We start from the raw sequence: 22,638 nt of genomic DNA on the forward strand, positions 1-22,638 counted from the left end.
AAAGTTCATCTATAAGCCCATCTAGATGAGTCTTCTCTGTGTCCTAAATATATTTGAATATTCAGATTTGTATTGTTCTCTTTTTAAAATAGAAAAACTATCTTGTTTTTAAACGCACACATACAAAAGGTCACTGAGATTAAAAAAGAAAACTAGAGTCACATTTTGGAAACTTAAGCATGCTGACTAAGAGTCAGGAATGCTTGATGTGTGTGTCCACATGCAAATACGTATTTTGTTATACAGATATAGAGAAAAACACACTGATAAGGTCTTGGCTGTTAACAGATTTATGACTAAGGTGACATTTGAAACAGGGACATCCTGACTCTTAGCCAATGCACTTCATGTCAACAGAACATGTAACTGAACTATTACCTATAAAAGTGTATATTTAAGAAATTGTAGTTATCTGAAGCAGAAAGGCAATGCCTATTACAGTAATTAGGTGTATTTTCATTAACTTTTTTCCTACTCTTATTAAGAAGTTTTGTTAAACACATTATGGGAGCAAGGAATTAGATCTTGCTCACAAACATTCAGATTAAGAAGATTAAGATAATACTTTTAAAAATAAGCTAACCCTCACAGAAGAGTAATTCTGCCTGCAGTGGCAAGTGCAAACAAAACTAAAAACCCTTTATCCTATAATATTCAAAAATTCAGCATAATAAGAGTGATGCTGACATCTACTAAATATAGCAAGCTTTGTTACATGCCTCTTAGTTGTTGTTTTTTGCAAGTACACTTTTCCCAAACCCAGTGGTATTTTTCAGGTTGCCTCTTCTAGCCATGTATTTTTCTCCATTCAACTTCATTAGGAGACACTGCTTTTGCAAAATGAAGCCAAGGGATTGGTGCTGGTCCAAGGCATTTTGATGCCTGAAGCAGAGCCCAAACCTTTCCCCATGCTACGGTCAGCAATTCAAAACAAAATATTGCAGCATTGCTTGGACACTGATTTCTATCTTCACCTGTAATAGCACCCCCCCCACACACATATATTTTAAAATGGCATAGCATGTCAATCAAATTAACCAAAGGCCTGGTTAAAAAGGAATGTTTTTGCCTAAAGGTGTATAATGAAGGCGTCAGGCAAACTTTCCTGAGGAGAGCATTCCACAAGTTATATCCAATGTGAGCCCTACTCACACTAGGCCAAGTGAAATTAATGGACCCAAGTTATTCCTGTCCATTAATTTCAATTGCTCTGTTCTGAGCAGGACTTGTATTACATACAACTCAAACACTCTGGCTAATGCTTCTACTCAGTTTGCCAGGATCAGCTTAGGCCAGGAAGGGGAGTTCCTAGCCAAGTGGCAACCAAAAGCATTAGAAAGGAGCACTGTGTGTTGGATTTATAGTCCATGCACTAGAAAGGAATTCAGGAATACCATGGACTCTTACCCCTCAGAAGTCTCACCAAAGAAAACCTGTATATAGAAGACTTATCTTGTACAGTAGTGATAGATTACTCCTCTCAAGGAACCAACATTGTTATGCAAGAATAGAATCCTACTTAGAAAATGGGTTAAAATTCATCCAGCATACCAGTATCACCTGCAACACCACCTATTTTGCAAAGGGCAAAGTAAGGAAATATAATTAATGAAATACATAAATGATGAGAATTGCCTGAGGAATCAATTTCCTGGCTCACTACTATCTTTTGCTCAATACCACACCCTCTCCATTTAAAACAGTTTAGTAATTCATGAGTCTTTTCATGCAGAACTTGTCTGACCTGCTGGAATTACAGTGCACTGGAAAGCCAAGAGACACTGAACAGTGTACCTCCTCTTTACAGTGATGTTCGTACATGCCTGTCTGTGCAGTCATAGGGAAAGCTATAGGGGTGAGCAGTCTCTCTCCTTTCCCTAGTATCATACAGATTCTATTTCACGAAATGAAAGACAGCTCGCACCTTTTCAAAACCTACATTGCCCTTCTTTGTTCTTCTCGTTCCAATGTTGTTGCATAGTGCCTCCACTATCTGCAGCTTTTGGTGCCACCCCTATCTAAAGTGTCCACCTGGAAAGCAAAGCAAAGCTGGACTAACTCTAGAAACTTTCAGAGAAAGTGTAGCATCTGAAATATGTCAAAATTTGAAAACAGGAAACATGGGGTAGAATTCAGGTAACAAACACGACTTTCCTGCTCCTCCCTATGCCCCCTGAAATATTTGGGGTATCAAGAGTACTCCCAGAACAGGGGTGGGGGGGATTATATCATCTGGCAAGCTGATATGCTTGCGCAGATGGAACGCTGGTAATAACAGCACACCTTTTAATTCCACCCATGGCTTTTAAAAATCCAGCTTGCCAAAGTCAGGGGGGGGGGCGGGCAAATACCAAGAAAAGCAGTAATGAAAGATTGGAGGTGAATTACTGATTTTGCAGCCTAAGGCACTTTGGCGGAAATAGGTAGAAGCTGTACTGCAGCAACAGCACCCATAAGGAAGCTGAGTCAGAATTCCTCCTGGGGCTAACCAGAAGACAGAGACAGAAAGAAAACTGCTCTGACAAGTTTGTAGCAAATGTTAAACGAATGCACTGTCTTCACAAGTCAGCAGAGCAGAGACATTCTTGACTTCAATCTATGACCAGTCTATGTATTCTCTAACAAGGAGCTCAGAACACAATGGTTCCCCAATACCACACACCCTACTCAGTGTCGTGTAAGGAACTACAACTCTCTCCTTTAGAAGACTTTATGGGGATTGATTCTGTTGAAATCATGTTTTTACCGGAGTAACTACAGTGGTACCTCGGGTTAAGAACTTAATTCGTTCTGAAGGTCCGTTCTTCACCTGAAACTGTTCTTAACCTGAAGCACCACTTTAGCTAATGGGGCCTCCTGCTGCTGCCGTGCAGCTGCTGTGCGATTTCTGCTCTCATCCTGAAGCAAAGTTCTTAACCCAAGGTACTATTTCTGGGTTAGCGGAGTCTGTAACCTAAAGCATATGTAACCCAAGGTACCACTGTAAATCTGAGCACAAATGAAAGTCCTACTTAACTGAAGAGTCCTGCTGAATCAGATCAAAGGTTCATCTAGTCCAGCATCCTTTTCTCACAATGGCCAACCAGGTGCCCATGGGAAGCCCACAAGCAGGGCATGAGCACAACAGTACTCTTCCCATGTGTGATTCCCAAGAGCTGGTATTTAGAGGCATACCAGTGAGAGATTTAGGCAGCCATCAAATACGAATAAACCCATTGGGATTTATTCCTGAGCATACATGTAGAGGATTAAACTATTAAGCCTCAACTGAAGCATCTATTTTGTATGTTGTATGTATTTATCTGCATCATATAAAACCAGGCCCAGACTTCTGGAGGCCCTTGGTATGGTGCTGCCAACTCCCCTCCCAAAAATACACTCTCTCCCCCCTCCCACGCAATGCAGTTGTGGAGTATTTTGTCCTCTCTTCTGCCACAGCAGCAGCACTGACCATCTTCCCTTCCCCATAGGTGGACAGTTGTGCCAGTTTTGAATGGAGCCAAGCTTGGTTCATGTCCGTGGTTGTCACCTGCCGCCTTAACTTATCCAAAATGCAATGCCCCAAGCCTACAGATCTATGGCCCTGCTAGTTCCTTCCCTAGGAACAGAGCCAAAGTCTCAACTGGTCACCCAGGGCAGATTTCTGGGTCATGCGTTATGCTAGGCAACACAGTCAGATCAGAATGGTGGAAGGCCCTTCTGAGCCCCTTTGCCTCTGCTAGCATTAGGACTGTATAAAACTACGAACAGCAAGGCATTGACACTACTTTGGTTACAGTCCTTCTCCTGATGTAGCAAAAGGACTATGATGCCTTTACACAAGTTGTAAATGTGGCTATCTTCCATGCTGATCGTTACCATAAGGCAAGAACACTCGGCTGATAAAGGCCAGCCCCTTAACCCTTGCTTCATAATTGCCTCTCTGTTGTCCATATGTCAACTGAAGTAATTCAAAAAGGGAAGAGTAATTGCTACACAAATCTTTGTAAGCCTCTGTACTTTTGTCATGTTCAGATGTGTGTTCATGAGTAGTAGTAGCAGCTCCTACTGCTCACTTTTTGCATAGTTTCCTCATGAGTAATCAAGGTGACTTCAGCATAGCGGGATACATGAATTACACTTCATTTTACAGGGGTAATTGTTAGAAAAGCCATCTGTGGCACACATGACTCCTACCATTAAAAGTTCAGAGTAGAAACTTGAGTCATGGAGAACAGAACAGAACAGAATCTCTGTCTTTCAGCAAAGAGACCTTCGACGACAGACTATGTTTTTATATTTTACTTCTCACCCTATTATTAAAATTCAAGTATGCTTTGAAAAAGAAAGCATTCAGACATCTCCCACATTTTAAGTTATCGTATTATGATTTTTTTACTATTTCGATTTCAAAACAAATGAGCCCAAACGTGTGTGCGCCTGCAGTGTTCAAGGGCAATTCTCCTGTCTTGCTTATTGATCTCAGTTCTCAACAAGTGTGGTCCTCTTGGATGGATGGAATTAGACTTATGTGTTGAACTAAAAATGGTAGTTTACAAAGCTACATGCATTTATTCATAAGAATGTCACTTATAAACTGCAACATGAACAGTGAAACAGCAAGAAAAGTCACCTAGCTATTTGTTCAAACCCCACAGTTATGCAATACTTTAATTAGGATGAACCAAAATGTCGAACTAGGGGCAAACCTTTGAATACCTATTTGTTGCTTATTGCCATACCACTTTCACTAGTGATGTGTATGAACAGGAAGCATAGATGGTGTTTCAAGCAGAGGTGCCAAAATATGATCACAATGCCTCTCCTGGGTGGAAGGGTCACAGTGTTGCATGTGAACATGGCCACTAAGTCAAACTATGACTTACCATGAACAAGTATGCATGATGGCACCCAGGAAGAAAACCACAGCTGCTTGAGACAAATCATGATTCTGCGATTGGACATCATGCTGAGTCAAGCTAAGGCTTATCTCTAGGTAGTGTAGCAGGAGAAGAGTCAAGTGGCAACAGTTTTCATCCTAGGCAACAGTATGCTTGCATGTTGACAGCGAGCTATAATATAGCTTAGTATTACATGTGAATCAGACCAATGCTTTATGCAGCCCAACAGTGTAAACAATAGGTTATGTGCCTGCCCATTAGGACATATCATTGTACATTTTTCACTATGAAAATTAACTTTGGGAGACCGCAATTTTGAGCACAAAGTGGCAGGGGAGGGGGATCCAAACCCCCCACTGCCCTCGGTTTCTCCATTTCAAATACCTCCTTCCAAATCCCACATCTCTATACCCCAAAACTTTGGGCCACTCATACTCATACATCCATCTAATTAGCAGGCCATGCCCTAAAAGAATCCAGTTCCTTATCTATGTTCTATGCCTTCTGTTGGATAGTACATGTTCAAAAACAAAAATATATGCCGCTGTAGCATACAGGGCTTATAGGGCATATGGAACCTTAGAAGGCATTGGTGATATGTATCATTAAGAATAGCCCAGAACATATTTGAGGGTGCAGAGATATTCAAATCTCAGTTCCTTATTTAAACTATATCTGTACCTTCCGATCAAAGAAGGAACCACATTCTTAAAATAAAGAACTGGGATGCAACTTCAGCTTAATGCTCTAGCACGGGCAGAGTGGCGCAGATGAGTGCCAAGGGTTCTTCTATTTATTGCATCACACATTTTGTGAATAATTTTTAAAGCATTTTGTAGAAATAACAGGCAGTTATAACACACAGTTAATAATAGGCATTATGTGGAAATAATAAGCAGTTAACAGATACACGTCTTCCGGGTGGCTTGAATTGCACCAATGCATCGTTCTTAAAAACCAGTTGGGATGTAAATTAGTAATTCTCTTTTTACCCTAGAGTCACAGTGATGGGCTAAAGTCCACCCCTCAGTACCAAATTCTGACATGACATCACAATGCAAAGCAGAAGGCACAGCTACTTTAACATTAAAATGGAAATATATACTATCTTCTTTTAGTCAGCGGTTCTTGGCACTTGTCTTCTTTCGTTGCTCTAATACCCAGAAGTGAGCAGGAAAGTGCCTGAACCAAATGAATGAGGATAGGTAAGCTGCAGGAGGAAGATAGGGAAGATTCAGCACTCATCACTTCCCATACTCCATTTGATGATAAAGAGAATGGGTCAAGACACGCATGAGGGGAAAATATGTTGCTATCATCAACACATCTATTTGCTATCTATTTGGCCTCAAGTTATGGGAGGTTCAAAACCAGTATGTTGCAATAGGAAGGGAACTGCGGAGGAACCACCAAAAAAGAGACTGATGCAGATTCATTTTGAGGTCACGGATTGAGGTGCATTCTGCGCACTTGTGGCTGGAGAAGAGGGAGATGGAGAGGTCTCCATTAAGAAATCATAACTGTAACTCAGGAATATTTTAAAATAATAATAATAATAATAATTTCACTTCTGCACAAGGGAAGAAAACCACCACCTCTCTTCCATTTGAAGATGGGCAGAGAAAGGTATTGAAGTGTGAATATATTTGTGAACGTTTGCTCGAATGTTATGCAGAAATGAATGGTCTTGGTTGCTATTAGGTTACTGGATAACAAATCCCCATTTGCTATATTGGCATTTATTCTTAAATAAACATAGGTGTGTGACTATTTTCACTTACACTTGTTGATTTTTAAACAGTGATTCATGATGGAAAGGAACAAAGCAAAGGGACTAATATGAGAGCATCGTATTGATATAAAATGAAAGGTGGTTCCAGACTTACTGGTTAAAGCTTATTTAAAATGACAAAAAGCACACTGTTTACTCCAAAGGAGTGGGGAACTGGATCAGGCTGATACAGTAGATCCAGATCTGGCCTATCCTCTGCTTTGCAGCCACAGCTCAAATTTAAATTCAGTGCTGACTACAATCCCCACTTTAAGCAGCGGCTGGCTCCACTCTAGAGCTCTCAGGTAGAGCTGCTCCCAGTAGGGCTCCCAAATGCAAGTGTTTCTCCCTGTATCCCTTTGGTGTTTGCTGCCCTGGGCTCCTTTGGGAGGAAGGGTAGGATAGAAACATAGTGTGCCATATTCCACTAGTGGAAGCCAGCACAATGATTCCCCATAGATCAGTGGGACGTCCCCCTCATTTGCTCCCCAAATCTGCAGGAGGGTCAGGAGAATTCCCCAGAACAATACACAAAGGAAGGAGAGGTAAGACTGTTCTACTGGGCAAGCAGAAAAAAGACAGAACAATCTCCTTAGCAAGATTGCTTATAAGCACAGAACTGAAAAAGAATATCACAGAATGGAGACGGAATGTATGGCTAATTTCCCTAACCGAAAAACTAACAAAGAGGGTACATGCCTTAAACAACACATCTGGTTGTTGTTGTTTTTGTTTTTTTAAAAAACTTTGGTACCCCATCACAAAATGCTGAAACAAACATCCTGATGAGTAGAACCACCAACCATGCCTATGGAATTATGACAAAATCTTATACATTATTCTTTGTTTCCTGAGGGAGGAGGATGGGAATGGGAAAAACTTCTTGTTTTGTTTATACACTGTTGAAAGCTTATAAAAAATGTTGTTATTATTATTAAAAATAATCTCCTTAGCGTTTTGCTGAATACAATTCTTTAAGTAACAAACAAATAACTTTTGTCGATTTATTTCAGTGAGACTACTGAAAGTAAAACTTAGTAGGTTTTAACCAAAGGAAAATAAAGCCAGTACTTTTTGCAATCATTTCCACTATAATGTACATGAAGTGCATCGAACATTCAGAAGCTGTACAGTGGTACCTCGGGATGCGAACGGGCTCCGTTCCAGAGCCCCGTTTGCGTCCTGAATAGAACATAAGATGCAACAGCACATCTGCGTGTGTGCAGGTTGCGTTTCGCTGCTTCTGTGCTTCTGCGCATGATGTCATTTTGACCATCTGTGCATGTACGAGCGGCAAAACCCCGAAGTAACACGCTCCGTTACTTCCGGGTCGCCGCGGAGCACAACCTGAAAATACTTATCCTGAAGCATAATTATCCCGAGGTATGACTGTATATAACTTTTCTATCTTTATTGCTCCTAAAATTCTCACCAAAAACTTGCATTGAATCTAAAATAACTAAGGAATCAAAGCAGAATGGATGTGAATTTTTAGCAGTGCAAACAGGCATATGTATACATTTAGAAGCTAGGAAAGGCTTCTTTATGATGCCGAGATCATAGTGCTCCTTTTTGTTTGGAATAGCGCAAGCAACTATGCAATTTAATAAATAACATCAATTTCTGATCCAAACATCTTTTAATTGTAGTACATGACAAGAGGCAAGCAGGTCACTACAAAAAAAGCAACTGAGAAGAGATAGTGCTTAGTCTCAGTTCTCTGTTGCAACAACCCATTAAAATCTAAATAGAGATCTGTAGGGTGCACACTTATGACATTCATTCTTGTTCAGCCCTACAGAAATGGCTGGTTTAAAGACTGATTCTTTTGCAGCTGTTTACTGATTTTATTATTTTTATGTCACCTGTTGTATACTACATTTTAATGCTTTGCATTACATTTAATGAAACGTTGCATACTACCCTGGGAACCTTTGGGTTCAGGGGTGGATTATACATATAGTTACTATTATTAAAATAATGATACCGATATTCATTTCTATTACCTAGTTTATTATTTAGAAAGAGTATATGCTTGTAATTGAGAAAGACATTCCCTTAAGTGTTACACAAGCGCATTAAAAAATTATGATCTGCATTTGATTTTCATCTTGAAGCAACATGCTGGCCATGCTTGGACCATCATACCTCAGTTTAATAAGCAGAGATATGAACAAACCCCCTGCACACAGCTGCTTTTGCTCCCACATTTGTACACACAGGGAAGGAAGCCACATTTATCCACAGCTCCCCATTTCATCCACACTAGGAAATTATGGTTAATAGCTTTCAAATAAACCGGGATATCAAGCTATGGTTTAAAGTTGGCTGCCTGTCAGATCCTGGCTTGCTTGGAAGCCATTAACCATAGGTTCCTTCTACATCCACACTGGAAATTAAGGTCAACTCCAGCTTTCTGGGTCATTTCCCCACCTACATGAAAGAAGGAGCAAAGTTGCCTCTTTTGAGTGTAGAGGGCTCATTTTCAGTTCAGGTCATGAAGCTGAAATATGATCAATCTGAATGCCGTCATTACGTCAGACTGAATCAACCAATAGGTTTATAGAGAAACAAGCTCAGGTCCATTTAAACATGAAAAACCCAAGGTCAGAGGGCAAGTTTCCATGGAGAATGCTTTCCTTAAAAATAATTTAACTATGACAATTGTAGTCTGTAAAACAATGAACACGCACTCTTCTCATTTAAAACCCCAACAGATGCTACCCAAAAGTATCTAGAAGCTTAACATTACACCACTTTGCCTGAACCATTTATACACTATACTTGTATAATATCCTTTTAATTACTTGGCCAGGATCCAAAGGATTTTGTTAGACATGGCCAAGGAGTTAGGCTTCCCCAAGGGCATCTTGATTTCCTTTGAACGTGGCATTACAAAGTGTGTTTGAAATCCCCTTGTTTTCAAAAAGGCAATATGCCTTGTAGCAAGAGGGGAGGGGCAATGTTTGACGAACAAAAACCCAAATATCTTTTGGGCAGATGAAAATAGTACAGTTCATTGGAACCTTCTCTTTCACTCTGTAAGGTAAACAGAAAGCACCTTTCAGTTTGGATAGTTCAACATATCTGGATAAAACTGGCCCCCGCCCCCCAATCTACATGGCCACCCTCATTTTTTGAAGTTCCAAGTAAACACAGGGATTTTTACAGCCCTTGATGGGTCTTTTGGACTACACTTGGTGAGTAACAAATTGCAAGGAATGGTCAGGCTCTTCCCAAAAGTTAACAGCATTAAGCAGAGTACCCAATACCTTGAAGTCCTTCCCCCTTTCTGGGATGTGAAGAGCTGCCACATTTACAGACACACTGATCCAAGCAAGATCACTGGATTTAAATTTTCTTTAAAACGCTTGGGATGACCTAATGTTGAAAATTATATAAATTCAAACAGTACCTAGATACGACACAGCTTTCCCTGAAATGGGGCCAAAATGTTTAATGCCTACCATTTTGAAATACACACATTGGGTTTGATGGCATTTTAGGTTGTTCTGTAAGGGGACGGTTATATGCAGTCTTCTGCCTTTGGCTAAAAGGTTCAATTTGACAATCTTATGGTTTCTTCTAAAGCATTCTGGGTTCTAAATACTACAATTAGTATTAACAACACATATCACTTCGATGGTTTCATTGTTGCTATATGTCAGGGGACTGGCATCAGAACTAGGGAGGGAGGCAGGGGGGCCGTTGGGATACAGAAAGCCTCCGAAATTCCTGAGGAGCAGTTCCTCTTCCTCCAGCGGTGAGAAAAGCCACACCTCCAGTGGGGAAGAGAGGGAAGGGGCCAGCCAAGTGGAGAAAGGCTCAAGGATGCTGCTAAGAGCCAGGCTGGCCAGGAGGAACGCACAGAGGGGTGACACGCAAGGAGGGGAGGAGCAGACTTGGGGTGCTGAAGTTCTTATGTTGGGGGAGAAGCTGGAAGGGGCCACTTCTGGATTCTGCAAGTGACAGAGATGGACATGAACTTGGTAGATCTGTACTGTAAATAGTTTGCGCAATAAAACTTGTAAAAGACAGGTCAGAGTCCTGTAAAAGACAGGTCAGGTCATTACTCACGAGCAACCATCACCAGCACCTGACACTATAGAACAGGGATCTCCAGCAGGGTACACAATATTGTCCCCAGGCAGCTGGGATTAGGCTGAAAGAAACATTCTAATATAGTTCAAAAAGTGGGAAGTGCCATATCTTTAAAAGTGGTCACAAGACCAAAAATGTTGTCTATGGAACATGGTAGCTGCCCAGCTCAACAACAATCAAATAGAGCTAAAAGCTAAAATCTGGCCTGTGAGAAAGCAACAGATGTGATCAAATGTCAACCTGTTTGCATTTAGGTCAGTAGAGCAGCTCATGATAATATGATATGTCAGTTATGTGCGGGGGGGGGAGGGGAGGGAGTCTGTTGTCAAGTAATCCGACCAGATTAACATATTTTAGTCTGATCTTCTGTATGTGTGTAAATAACGCTTGATCAGTATTATTCTACAAAACCATAGCTTCGGCATTGTTTATTTACTCATAAGCAGTACAAATCTGGGCTGCATCTAATGCTAGTCCTACTCAAGAATTGACCCAATGAAACTGAAGAACGGGAATACCGTATTTTTCGCCCTATAGGATGCACTTTTCCCCCTCTAAAAATGAAGGGGAAATGTGTGTGTGTCCTATGGGCCGAATGCAGGCTTTCGCTGAAGCCTGGAGAACAAGGGGGATCGGTGCGCACTGACCCCTCTCGCCCTCCAGGCTTCAGGAAGCTCTCCCACGGCTTGCGGATAGCAGCCTGTTCTGCTCGGGCTTCCCCCGCCAAAGCCCCGCACCTGGGGGGGAAATAATTTTTTTTCTTTATTTCCCCCCCCCCAAAACCTAGGTGCGCCCTATGGGCCGGTGCGCCCTATGGGGTGAAAAATACAGTAACTAAAATTCTTTCATTTCTTTCATTCAATACATTGAGTCCTGAATATAACCCACAATTTACTAACAAAGTATATTTTTTTAAAAAAATTCAGAACACAGACCTACTGACTGATATTCTTAAAGCAGTTTGGGGGTGACTTGTTTGAAAGACTGCCTTCACCAGTGCTTTTTTCAGAGGTACTCTAGGGTACGTAGTACCAGCACCTCTTTTCGTTGTTGTTAAAAAGTGTGGCACTTACTGTAACAACTTACTGTACCAGCACCTATTTTTCTAGGGGGGAAAGCACTGGCCTTCACCCTAATAATAATAATAATAATAATTTATTATTTATACCCTGCCCATCTGGCTGGGTTTCCCCGGCAACTCTGTGCAGCTTCCACTGAATAATAAACAATACAACATCAGACATTAAAAACTTCCTTAAACAGGGCTGCCTTCAGATGTCTTCTAAATGTCATATAGTTGTTTATTTCTTTGACATCTGATGGGAGGGCGTTCCACAGGGCAGACACCACTACTGAGAAGGCCCTCTGCCTGGTTCCACGTAACCTCACTTCTCACAGCGAGAGAACCACCAGATGGCCCTCGGCGCTGGACCCTCAGGCACATAAGGAAGGACTATTTCCGATGTTTCTATTTTGTTGGGGCCGGGGGGGGGATACTGTACGTCACTTTGGGAAGATTTAAGGCCCTAAAGTGGCACAGAAGTCATTTACACAAGCAAACAGTTCAGTTGCCCCCCCTCCAAGTAGGCAGTAACCATAACATTATTTCTGATTGGGGGCCTTTTCTCTTTCAAACTTTTAAAAGACCCAAGTTTAAAAAATAAGGAATGGAAATGTTACTAATGTGCATACCAAATTAAAAAATATGTAAGCTCTGCCAATAAAAATGGACTGTCTAGGCTCAATTGTTATTCAGACTTTCCAAACTTGGTGCCTTCCAAGTGTTTTGGACTACAACTCCCATCAGCACCAGCTGATGACGTAGCCAACGGTCGGTGATGGAAGTTGTTGTCCAAAACCTCTGGAGGGCCCATGCTAGGGAACCCTGCATCCCAGGGACAATCAGGTCACTGCCACATCCTCCCATCCACCATCGTCAAGTTTCCTGTGCCTGAAGAGCCCTGTTGCCAGAAGGTACATGCTAGAACAAGCCTCATGTTTGCAAGATGGTTTGCTTAATGTCAGAATATGAACACTATTGGGAAATATTGGGGGCATTTCCTAGTTGCCACACATCAACTTGAAGGTGGTCACTGGCAGAGATGACCGGCAGAATCCGAGACCTGGGAGAAGAAAGGATGGAAGAAGATTGGAAGAAATTTAAAACTTATTTACAAAAATATTGTAATTTGATTGAATGTTAAGAAGGATGCTTGATCATAAATAATTGGCCACCACTAAACTAGATTGAAATTAGATGATAAGTGAGATTAAGGAAAAGACAAATCCTTTGGGAGAACTATCAGATTATATTTAAATGAGTGGATATAAGATTGTAAACAAGACGATAATTTGCTTGGAAAAACTTTTTAACAATGTAAGTGGGAGCGGGAGACGTGAGGAAGTCCAAATGAGTTATGAAATTTTGTGTATGACATAAGCAATGTTGTTTGTTATTTATGCTTTTTTCTTATAAAAATTCTTAATAAATATTTATTAAAAAAAACAACAACTTGAAGGTGGTTGTTCTTTAAAGGTTGTTGTACACATGTGAAAATTCTTGTATCAGATTTCCGGATCCCATCCATTTAAGTGCAACAGCAGCTATACCTTATTTTTCTTATGGTCACATGCCTTCCTTGTTTTTGCACTGATGCTGCATTTCCAGCTGACAAGAGAAGGGTTAGTGGAGGAAAATGGTAAACACAGTCCAGAGAAATTCCATTCCACTTGCAACTTGAGCAGGATGCAGACTAATGGACAAACAAATAAAGGGAATTATGGAGGCTTATCTGATGTTAAAATCTCATTGTTGCTGTCAGACAACTCAGCTCATGCAAGCTCAAAATAGTACTGTACTACTTCCTAGAACAAGGCAGCTCAGAATTCCAAGAGCACAAAACTTCATAAACAGCCTTGGGAAAGGCAAGTAGGTTCACACTTCTACCTAGTGATGCATCTAGCACTGCTCCAGCACCAAAACAGAAGCAGACACCACTGCCACAAGCATATCTCCATGTAATGCAGAATGTAAGTGGATGGCTATACAGCCTACAACGGAGTCTCCTTAATGGGATGTGGCTTTCTCATTTATAGAGACCTGATTAAGAATCTACCTGCTGCTGACAAATTAAGTGTTGCTCCATGCTAGAAACCCATGAAAGTTGTTTGTACTTGGCCTTTATGTTGAATGGATTTTTAAGATTAGTGTGGATTTTTTATCGTAGCATTGTATTATTTTTTGGTGCAATGCCGAGATAATTTATTTTATGAAGCTTCTTAATGAGGATGGTAATAATGTAGCAGTCATGGGATCCTGAAATTACATTCAAATGAATTTAGCAATTGCTGGTGGCCACAGTTTCCTCCTAGACAGAGGAACACAGAAGTACTATACCCAAACCAAATATACATAAAAATATCTATTCGCAATTTCTAAAAACCCTTTTTCATTAATGCATACTTATCTCATGACTATACAACTTCATTTGGTATAGTTTCTTTGAGATGGGAATAAGGTTAAGGCTAGGGTATAAACAATGTATATAACCCTTGCAAAACAGACTACAAGCCAAGGTCTATTTCAGGGTTTCCCAAACTTCCGTCTCCAGCTGCTGTTAGACTACAACTCCTATCATCCCTAGCTGGCAGGAGCAGTGGTCAGGGATGATAGGAATTGTAGTCCAAAAACAGCTAGAGACCTAAGTTTGGGAAACCCTGGTCTATATATTTAAACCAGGGATAGCTGGCTAACCTTCAACCTTCCAGGTCAGGAACAGGACTGATCTGGCTGCCCATCAGCTACCAGGTCAAGTCCAAGGTGCTGGTACAGACATACACAGTCCTAGGCACCTTGGCACCAAGATACCTAAAATCCCTCATCTACCTAAACAAAGTTGTTTTCCATTTGCCTGAGCAAACACTACATCTAAGATGAAGCTTCGTTAATCAACTTGAACTTTGCAGTGACATGTTTGCATTATGCTTTGTTTGTATTCCTGTTACAAAGGAACACCCTTTCATGATTACATCAGATACTGTATGGTGGCAGTTGGTTTAACAGCTCCTAGTTTAAACTATGATAAGGAAAACACTACGTGAATCTTGGGCTGGGGTGTTTTTTAAGGGGGGGTTGTTGCTGTTAATTTTTTCTATCAAATTACTGGATCTTATGATTAATGTGGAAATTATTCAATTTGCTTGTGTGCTTTTTGATATTTTGTTTATGACTACTTTTGTTATGTTTGTGGTTATGTAATTTTTTAGATGTTGTAAGCCGCCTTGAGCATGGTTTTTAACTTTGGAAAGGCAGCATAAAAATAAAACGAACGAGCCTACCATGCAAATTCACTTAACAGACAGGTCAAGACAATAATGAAGTAAGAAAATGAACTGAACAGGACCTCTGCATTTGATCATGCTGAAGCTGTGCTAAGCAAGTGTTAACAATTTGGATCTATTTTAAGGTAGGTACTGCTTCTGAGGAATAAAATAAGATACTGGTTGCTAAATCAAATGACGGTTCTATTCTAAGCAGAGCTCTCTTCTAAATGTAGCAGCAACTATGTGGAAAGGGGGTCAACACTCATCTATTAATAAGGTTTTTTATTGTGCACTGGTATTATTGCCTTTGTTCTCAATCACAGATTTCAGATTATTCGCTGCTGGAATAGGAAACACAAAATTAGAGATCGAATTTAATCACTACATTGCAGCAAAATCATTTCTACTACATTTTAGATGTTTAACTTTTTTTATAAAAAAACTCACTGGAGGTCAACATACAAATTCAACATTTACTAGAAGTCAAATATAACGGCTTTGTTAAGTGTTAAGTTGTGGGTTGACATAGCCGACGACCAGCGATTTCTCCAAATAGCTCTTTATTTCGTAAGCTGGAATAGAACTGACTGACTGCAAACAGCTCAGCCGGCCTGCTTTTATAGGCAGCCGGCTGTCAACATTGTAACAACAACAGCCCAGAGTTCCCGCCTAAAATAACTGACGCGGACCTGAGGGAAAACTATCTACAGACCTGAGTGAAAACTATATACAGTATCCCCCTGCTGGCCCAGGGTGAAACTTCACTACATAACATTAAGTAATTCCACCATAACAGGTTTTACAGTTTGCATCTTGTGCAATGCAACGCCAACTGCTATGTGCTATGCAGATGAAGCTACTTCAGCAACTATCAGGTGTTACAACAGAACTCATGCTTTGTTTTTAACTTCAGCATGTGGAAGAGGTTCAGTATTTGTATTTTAAATCCACTATATCCTAGAAGTTTGGAGTGAACAACTATACCCCAAAAGCATTTTAGGGGACAGGGGAAACCCTACCGGACCAGGTCAATGGCCAGCTAGTCCAGCATCCTGCTCTCATAATGAAGAAGAAGAAGAAGAAGAAGAAGAAGAAGAAGAAGAAGAGTTTGGATTTGATACCCCGCCTTTCACTCCCTTTAAGGAGTCTCAAAGCGGCTAACATTCTCCTTTCCCTTCCTCCCCCACAACAGACACTCTGTGAGGTGAGTGGGGCTGAGAGACTTCAAAGAAGTGTGACTGGCCCAAGGTCACCCAGCAGCTGCATGTGGAGGAGCAGAGACGCGAACCCGGTTACCCAGGATTACGAGACACCGCTCTTAACCACTACACCACACTGGCTCTCTAACCACACTGGTGGTTAACCAAATGCCTGTGGAAAACCCACAAGGAGGATCTGAGCACAAGAACCCTCTCTCTTCCTGTGGTTTACTGCAACTGGAACAGCTGGAACAGAAATAACATAGTTGGGGGGGGTGAGAATTCAACCGTAAGAAAATCTACCCAATATTCCTAATACTAAAACTCTTCCCAGCTACTCCTTGCAGCACTCTACTTTCAACTAATAAAGAAAATATATAATTTTGGTTAGATTTTCAATAGTCAAGAAACATTTTGATTCCTAATGACTTGCAAAAGTACAAAAAAAAATTTAAGAACTACCCCAAAAAAGAAGCCTAATGATGACTGAGCATGCTCAGCGGAGACTGAATGCTGACTGACTATTCAGAGGACAATAGAAAACAACTAGGGAAGGAAAAATAGAACATATATCCTCAGAGAGCACTCAACACTGCAACATTTTGTTGCAGGTTTTATGAGTATTTAGTACAGTGTTACCTCCGGTTGCAGATGGGATCCATTCTGGAGCTCCAGTCGGATCCCAAGGTTTCCGCAACCGGAGGGACTGCTTCTGCGCACACACGTAAGAGTGCTTCTGCACATACGCATGCGGCAGAAACCCAGAAATATACTTCCAGGTTTGCCGCTTATGTATCCCAAAGTTTATGTAAGCAGAGGGATACGTAAGCGGCGGTACGACTGTATTATTATGTTAACACTTCTTTATATATATATATATACTCCCAATAACTATTTTTTGTTTTTTTTTAAATAATATTTATTGCTTTTAAGGATTACAAAAAAGGAAAAGAAAAGAAGACAAAAGAGAAGAAAAGGGGAAAAAAGACAATACAATACAATATATAGACAATACAAAACACACCCTAAACCCATTAAACTAAACACATTAAACTAAACAAAACAAAACCCAATCCCTAACCCTAACCTTAAATAATAATAAAAAACAAAAACAATTTAAAAACATACATCACATCTTTTCTATACTCTATCTTTCATTCCCTTTTTTGTTGATTAGACAAAAGAATTTTTTCCACTATCCTAATTTACATCAAAAACAGTAAGCCAAAAAATTAACACTGTTGCCCAGAAGTTTCATTAAATTTGGTGAGTTACCTAAACTCTTATTTAGCTGTTACCAGAAACTGAGGGAAGTTGGCATGCTGAGAGTATGGCTTAATTTGGCTGAGACACACATTACAGAAACAGTTACATTTTCAAGTTGTTAAATAGACTGGAAAATGGGGCAATTGTCTGTTTTGCTGCCTTGCGCTTCTTTTTTTAAAGACATATAATGTAGCTTGGTGCTCATTAGCATAATCACCAAGTATAATTCCCCACTAAGGGAGGGAAATGGCTAAATATTTTTCACATTTGTTTTGAAATACAGTTGTCAAAGGTTCAATTGATGCTATAGATATTGCACTTTTCAAATAGTGAATGCTTATGTTATATCCTATCCACAGAAATTCAGCAACTTTTCCCAGTGTAATTCATGGGAAACAATGGCTTTATTTCCTTTTCTTTGCATTACACTGTTGGAATTCTGGTTAACAACACAATGTACTACTACTGGTGTGAAAATGCAACAATAAATAATAATCCATGTACAAATCTGGGTATAACAAACCTCAGCTCTATTCATCAAGGCAATCCTAGTATCAGCTACCTGGAAGTAAAACCCATTGAATTCAACAGGACATACTTCTAAGCAAATATGTTTAGGAACATGTTGTAAAACTGGAGCTTGAAGAACAGTCCTAGAAATTAATCTGCTTTGATGTGGCACAACTGCACTCTAAACTGTGAACTGTTTTAACATTCCTTGTGATAAAACATACACAACTGGATACAAAACAAGACTACACATGAGCATTTTTGCAATTTGTAAAGAAGGGTTTTTTTAAAAAAACAAAACCCACTGGTCTCAACTTTCAGTCAGTCCAGCAATCTGGATTTCTTGTTATTAGCTCATACCTTCCCTGCTACACTCCCTTTATATCTTAACAATAGCAAGATACTATTGTTGCTTTTTAATACATTATATGAATTCATGGGAAATAGAAGTTATTACATTAGGATAGCTTATGTGCTCTCTCCCATCAAGCTGCAACAGTAATTGTTCAGCATCTACAAGCCAGATGTTCTGGTTCTATACACTAATATCTGTTTTCCTTTTCCTGAGGGTGTTCCTTTTATACCAGGCTTCCTCAACCTCGGCCCTCCAGATGTTCTGAGACTACAATTCCCATCATCCCTGACCGCTGGTCCTGCTAGCTAGGGATCATACGTGTTGTAAGCCAAAAACATCTGGAGGGGCGAGGTTGAGAAAGCCTGTTTTATACAGTAATTCTACATTTGTTTCATATGGGGTACAAAGTATGGATATATGTTTTTCTCCCACTAAGGTCTCTACTCTTATGTTCTTGCCCTGAAGAAAAATGACTGCAACCGCAATGTCACATATAATGAGGAATCGGACAGATGCTAGCAAGTTGGGCAGGGATTTAAATGAAGCATCATACACCATTAAACCCTTCCCAAACATTCGCAGATCAGTATTAATTATTTTGAAAGGAAAAAAGACATACACACTTTTGGGAGGGATTAAGAAATGTCCACATCTTTAAAGGAATGGGGAACACACAACAGAACAGTAGACATGCAAGCTAACAAATTAAAATTCTGTCATTAACCAAAAGAAAGGTTGGCATGAACCTGCACACAATGCATGCTGGCATTAAATAAATCAGGGCCTCACAGTTTTTAAATCTGTGCTTTGACTTTGGTGATTTAATTGGGGGGGGGGTTGTGGGGGGTGGAATTTATGTTGTCCTTCTTATTCATTGTTTTATGTCTTATCTGTATCCAAATTGTTTTCTTTCTTCTTCACTGCAAGTTGCACAGAGAACCTTATGTTATGAGGCAGGAGTATAAATGATGATAATGATAATGATAATATAGAAATAATAAATATATAAATAGCCCAAACAGGCAGGGAGGGGCATGAAATGAAAGAGAGAAAACACAGTACTGGCAAACTACACATATGGTTTCTGAAATTAATAATAGAGACTATCCATGTTTAAAAAAAGGTTGAATACAAGGCAAAGCCAAGCATGGAACAATTTCCAAAAAGGTTTGGAGAAATCAATAAACCGCTGTGTATATTCACAGATTTATTCAGTACTAATCCAAGCAGATGTAACAGGCAAACTGCCACCATTCATTGTTTGATAACTATTTGTACAATACTCGGAACACAGTAGAAGCAAACGGACACAGGCCAACGTCAACAGCAATGTTTGCAATAATTTAAATGTGGAATTTTACACCTTCAGTACTTTCTTTCTCACCAACCCTTAAGGAAGCCTGTAATAATACAGTTTTTCAGGGTGAATGCCTCCTGGAACAAATGAAGATCTTCACACTAAGCAATTCGCTGCCCACCAATGGGAAATGAGCCATTTTCCTGCTTGCTTTCAGTGACTCAACGCTTCACTCAAATTATGTAATACAGTGGTACCTCGGGTTAAGAACTTAATTCGTTCTAGAGGTCCATTCTTAACCTGAAACTGTTCTTAACCTGAGGTACCACTTTAGCTAATGGGGCCTCCCGCTGCCGCCGCACTGCTGCTCGATTTCCATTCTCATCCTGAAGCAAAAGTTCTTAACCCGAGGTAATATTTCTGGGTTAGCGGAGTCTATAACCTGAAGCATCTGTAACCTGAAGCGTCTGTAACCCGAGGTACCACTGTAGTAAGCATTTGCTTCAATGTAAGATCACATATTTTGGGGATTTCCTTAGTAAACAAATTGGTTTAACACAAACTTACTCTGACCAATAGCTCATTAGGCAGAGCACAAGACTCTTAATCTCAGGGTTGTGGATTTAAGCCCCATGTTAGGGAAACCATACCTGCATGGCAGAGGGTTGGACTAGATGACCCTCAAGGTCCCTTCCAACTCTATGATTCTCTGAAACTTAATCTTAACCAATTATGGGCAGGCCAAGAAAGTCTTAATGTGGGATTGCAAGAGGAGGCCAACGCCTGCTGCTTCATCCAGACAATATAACCCATGTACTCTATTTCATTTGCACTGTATCTCCCCAATCTACATTTAGGAAAAGGAAATTTCCCCCTCTAGCTTTCAAGTCTTTTTTTAATCATTGAAATGTCCACAAAGGTTTCTGTCTTACACACAAGAAAGGCAACACAACGAGCAAAGTGAGAATCTATTTAGAAACCAACTAGGATATTTTGTTTCATTCACACCAAAATAATTTCTTTAACATCTTTCAATCTGTGCATTTTATACATGAACTACAGTCATATAGAGGGATGTGGGTGGCGCTGGGGTTAAACCACAGAGCCTACGGCTTGCCGATCAAAAGGTCAGAGGTTCAAATCCCCGCGACCAGGTGAGCTCCTGTTGCTTGGTCCTTGCTCCTGCCAACCTAGCAGTTTGAAAGCACAAAGTGCAAGTAGATAAATAGGTACCGCCCCGGCGGGAAGGTAAACGGCATTTCCGTGTGCTGCTCTGGTTCACCAGAAGCGGCTTAGTCATGCTGGCCACATGACCCGGAAGCTGTACACCGGCTCCCTTGGCCAGTAAAGCGAGGTGAGCGCCGCAACCCCAGAGTCGTCCACGACTGGACCTAACGTTCAGGGGTCCCTTATCTTTACCTTTACTTTTACTTTCATGTATTCCGTGTGCTGCTCTGGTTTCGCCAGAAGCAGCTTAGTCATGCTGGCCACATGACCCGGACAAACTGTCTGCGAACAAACGTCGGCTCCCTCAGCCAGTAAAGCGAGATGAGTGCCGCAACCCCAGAGTCGTTCGTGACTGAACTTAACTGTCAGGGGTCCTTTACCTTTACAGTCATGTAAGTCAACAGCATGGATGCACAATGACTACCGTACCAAACCTTAAGACGAAGACAAAAGTTCAACTTTAGGCTTACGTTTTTCATCATCAGCATGCACAAGGGATGCTGCTCTTGACAAAACATCCAGTGGAGTCTCCATTCCTGGCAGGATCCTGAATAAAAAGAGAAATATTTTGTAACTTTCTGAAACGTGAAAAATAAAGTGAGAAAAACATCTCATTGCTACAGAAAATAGTAAAGCAGAGACTTCTTTGACAAGCGGAGAGCAAGAATTAAGACGAAATATCTGCATGTATTTCAAATCTCTGTTTTTAATTAGTTCCTCTGCAACCAAATCATAGTGCAATGTGTAACAGTTTCTTCTGGGTGATCACAACGCCATTTATCATGGGTTGGGATTGAATGACTAACAGTCCTCACTGAGTAACTGAAGAGATACCTGTGCAATCTAGAGTCATTCTCATCTACAAGCTAGGAGCAATGCAATTCTTCAACTTCCACTAGAAAGTTCTGATCTAGAACAGAGCCAGCAACCATAGGCGCCTAAGACTTAAACATGCCCAAACAAGACTGTAAAAAAAGAGATGTAACTGTGGAAATATTACTTCCTGGCAACTACTTTCAAGGCTGGAAGTTGAACCACTGACCCACCACATGCCTTGCTGGTTGCCGAAAATGGCTCTGTTGGAAAATTCATTTTGTAGTCACAGCTTCCGAACTGCATTGCAGGTGTCTTTACACTCCTCCCTAAAACAGGCAAGGGGAGGGGACGCTTCAGTGTTCAGATTGTAGGAACTACTGTGAACACCTCATGATTGTTTTCATTAAATGGAATGGATAAGATGATCATGGGAACCCTTTGTTTGATCTTTTAATAAGCCAACTCACTTCCAAGAGCACTGCAGCAAACAAATCACTGTTGGTATGCAGCACACGAATAAAGCACATTTAACAAATCCAAACAATAGCTCTGGATGTCCCAGGTAACCCAATTTTCTAGGCTGGTGCTAGGAATTTGAAGTCAATTCCTAGCTCTTTCGGGAGCACACAAAAATCCCTGTCTCAAAAGTTTCAAAAATTATAAAGACAACTATTGCAACAAAGATGGCAGAAACAATAAATATGACCGAACCCAAAGGGTGCTCATCAATGGTTCCTCTTCATCCTGGAGAAGAGTGACTAGTGGGGTGCCACAGGGTTCTGTCTTGGGCCCGGTCTTATTCAACATCTTTATCAACGACTTGGATGATGGACTCAAGGGCATCCTGATCAAATTTGCAGATGACACCAAACTGGGAGGGGTGGCTAACACCC

At 40.6% G+C, this 22,638-nt stretch overlaps 1 protein-coding gene across 1 annotated transcript in view; it reads right to left on the bottom strand.

Moving 5' to 3' along the window:
* Positions 1–22,638, bottom strand: part of VGLL4 (vestigial like family member 4) — a 102,897-nt gene that overhangs the window by 75,841 nt on the left and 4,418 nt on the right. Inside the window, exon 2 of the mRNA XM_083726872.1 lies at positions 21,400–21,476. Coding sequence (XP_083582998.1) covers positions 21,400–21,463 — 64 coding nt within the window. The 5' untranslated portion in view covers positions 21,464–21,476. The remainder of the gene's footprint in view (positions 1–21,399; positions 21,477–22,638) is intronic.

This window comes from Podarcis gaigeae, assembly GCF_964106915.1.
Source record: "Podarcis gaigeae genome assembly, chromosome: 2".
Classification (NCBI taxonomy): domain Eukaryota; kingdom Metazoa; phylum Chordata; class Lepidosauria; order Squamata; family Lacertidae; genus Podarcis; species Podarcis gaigeae.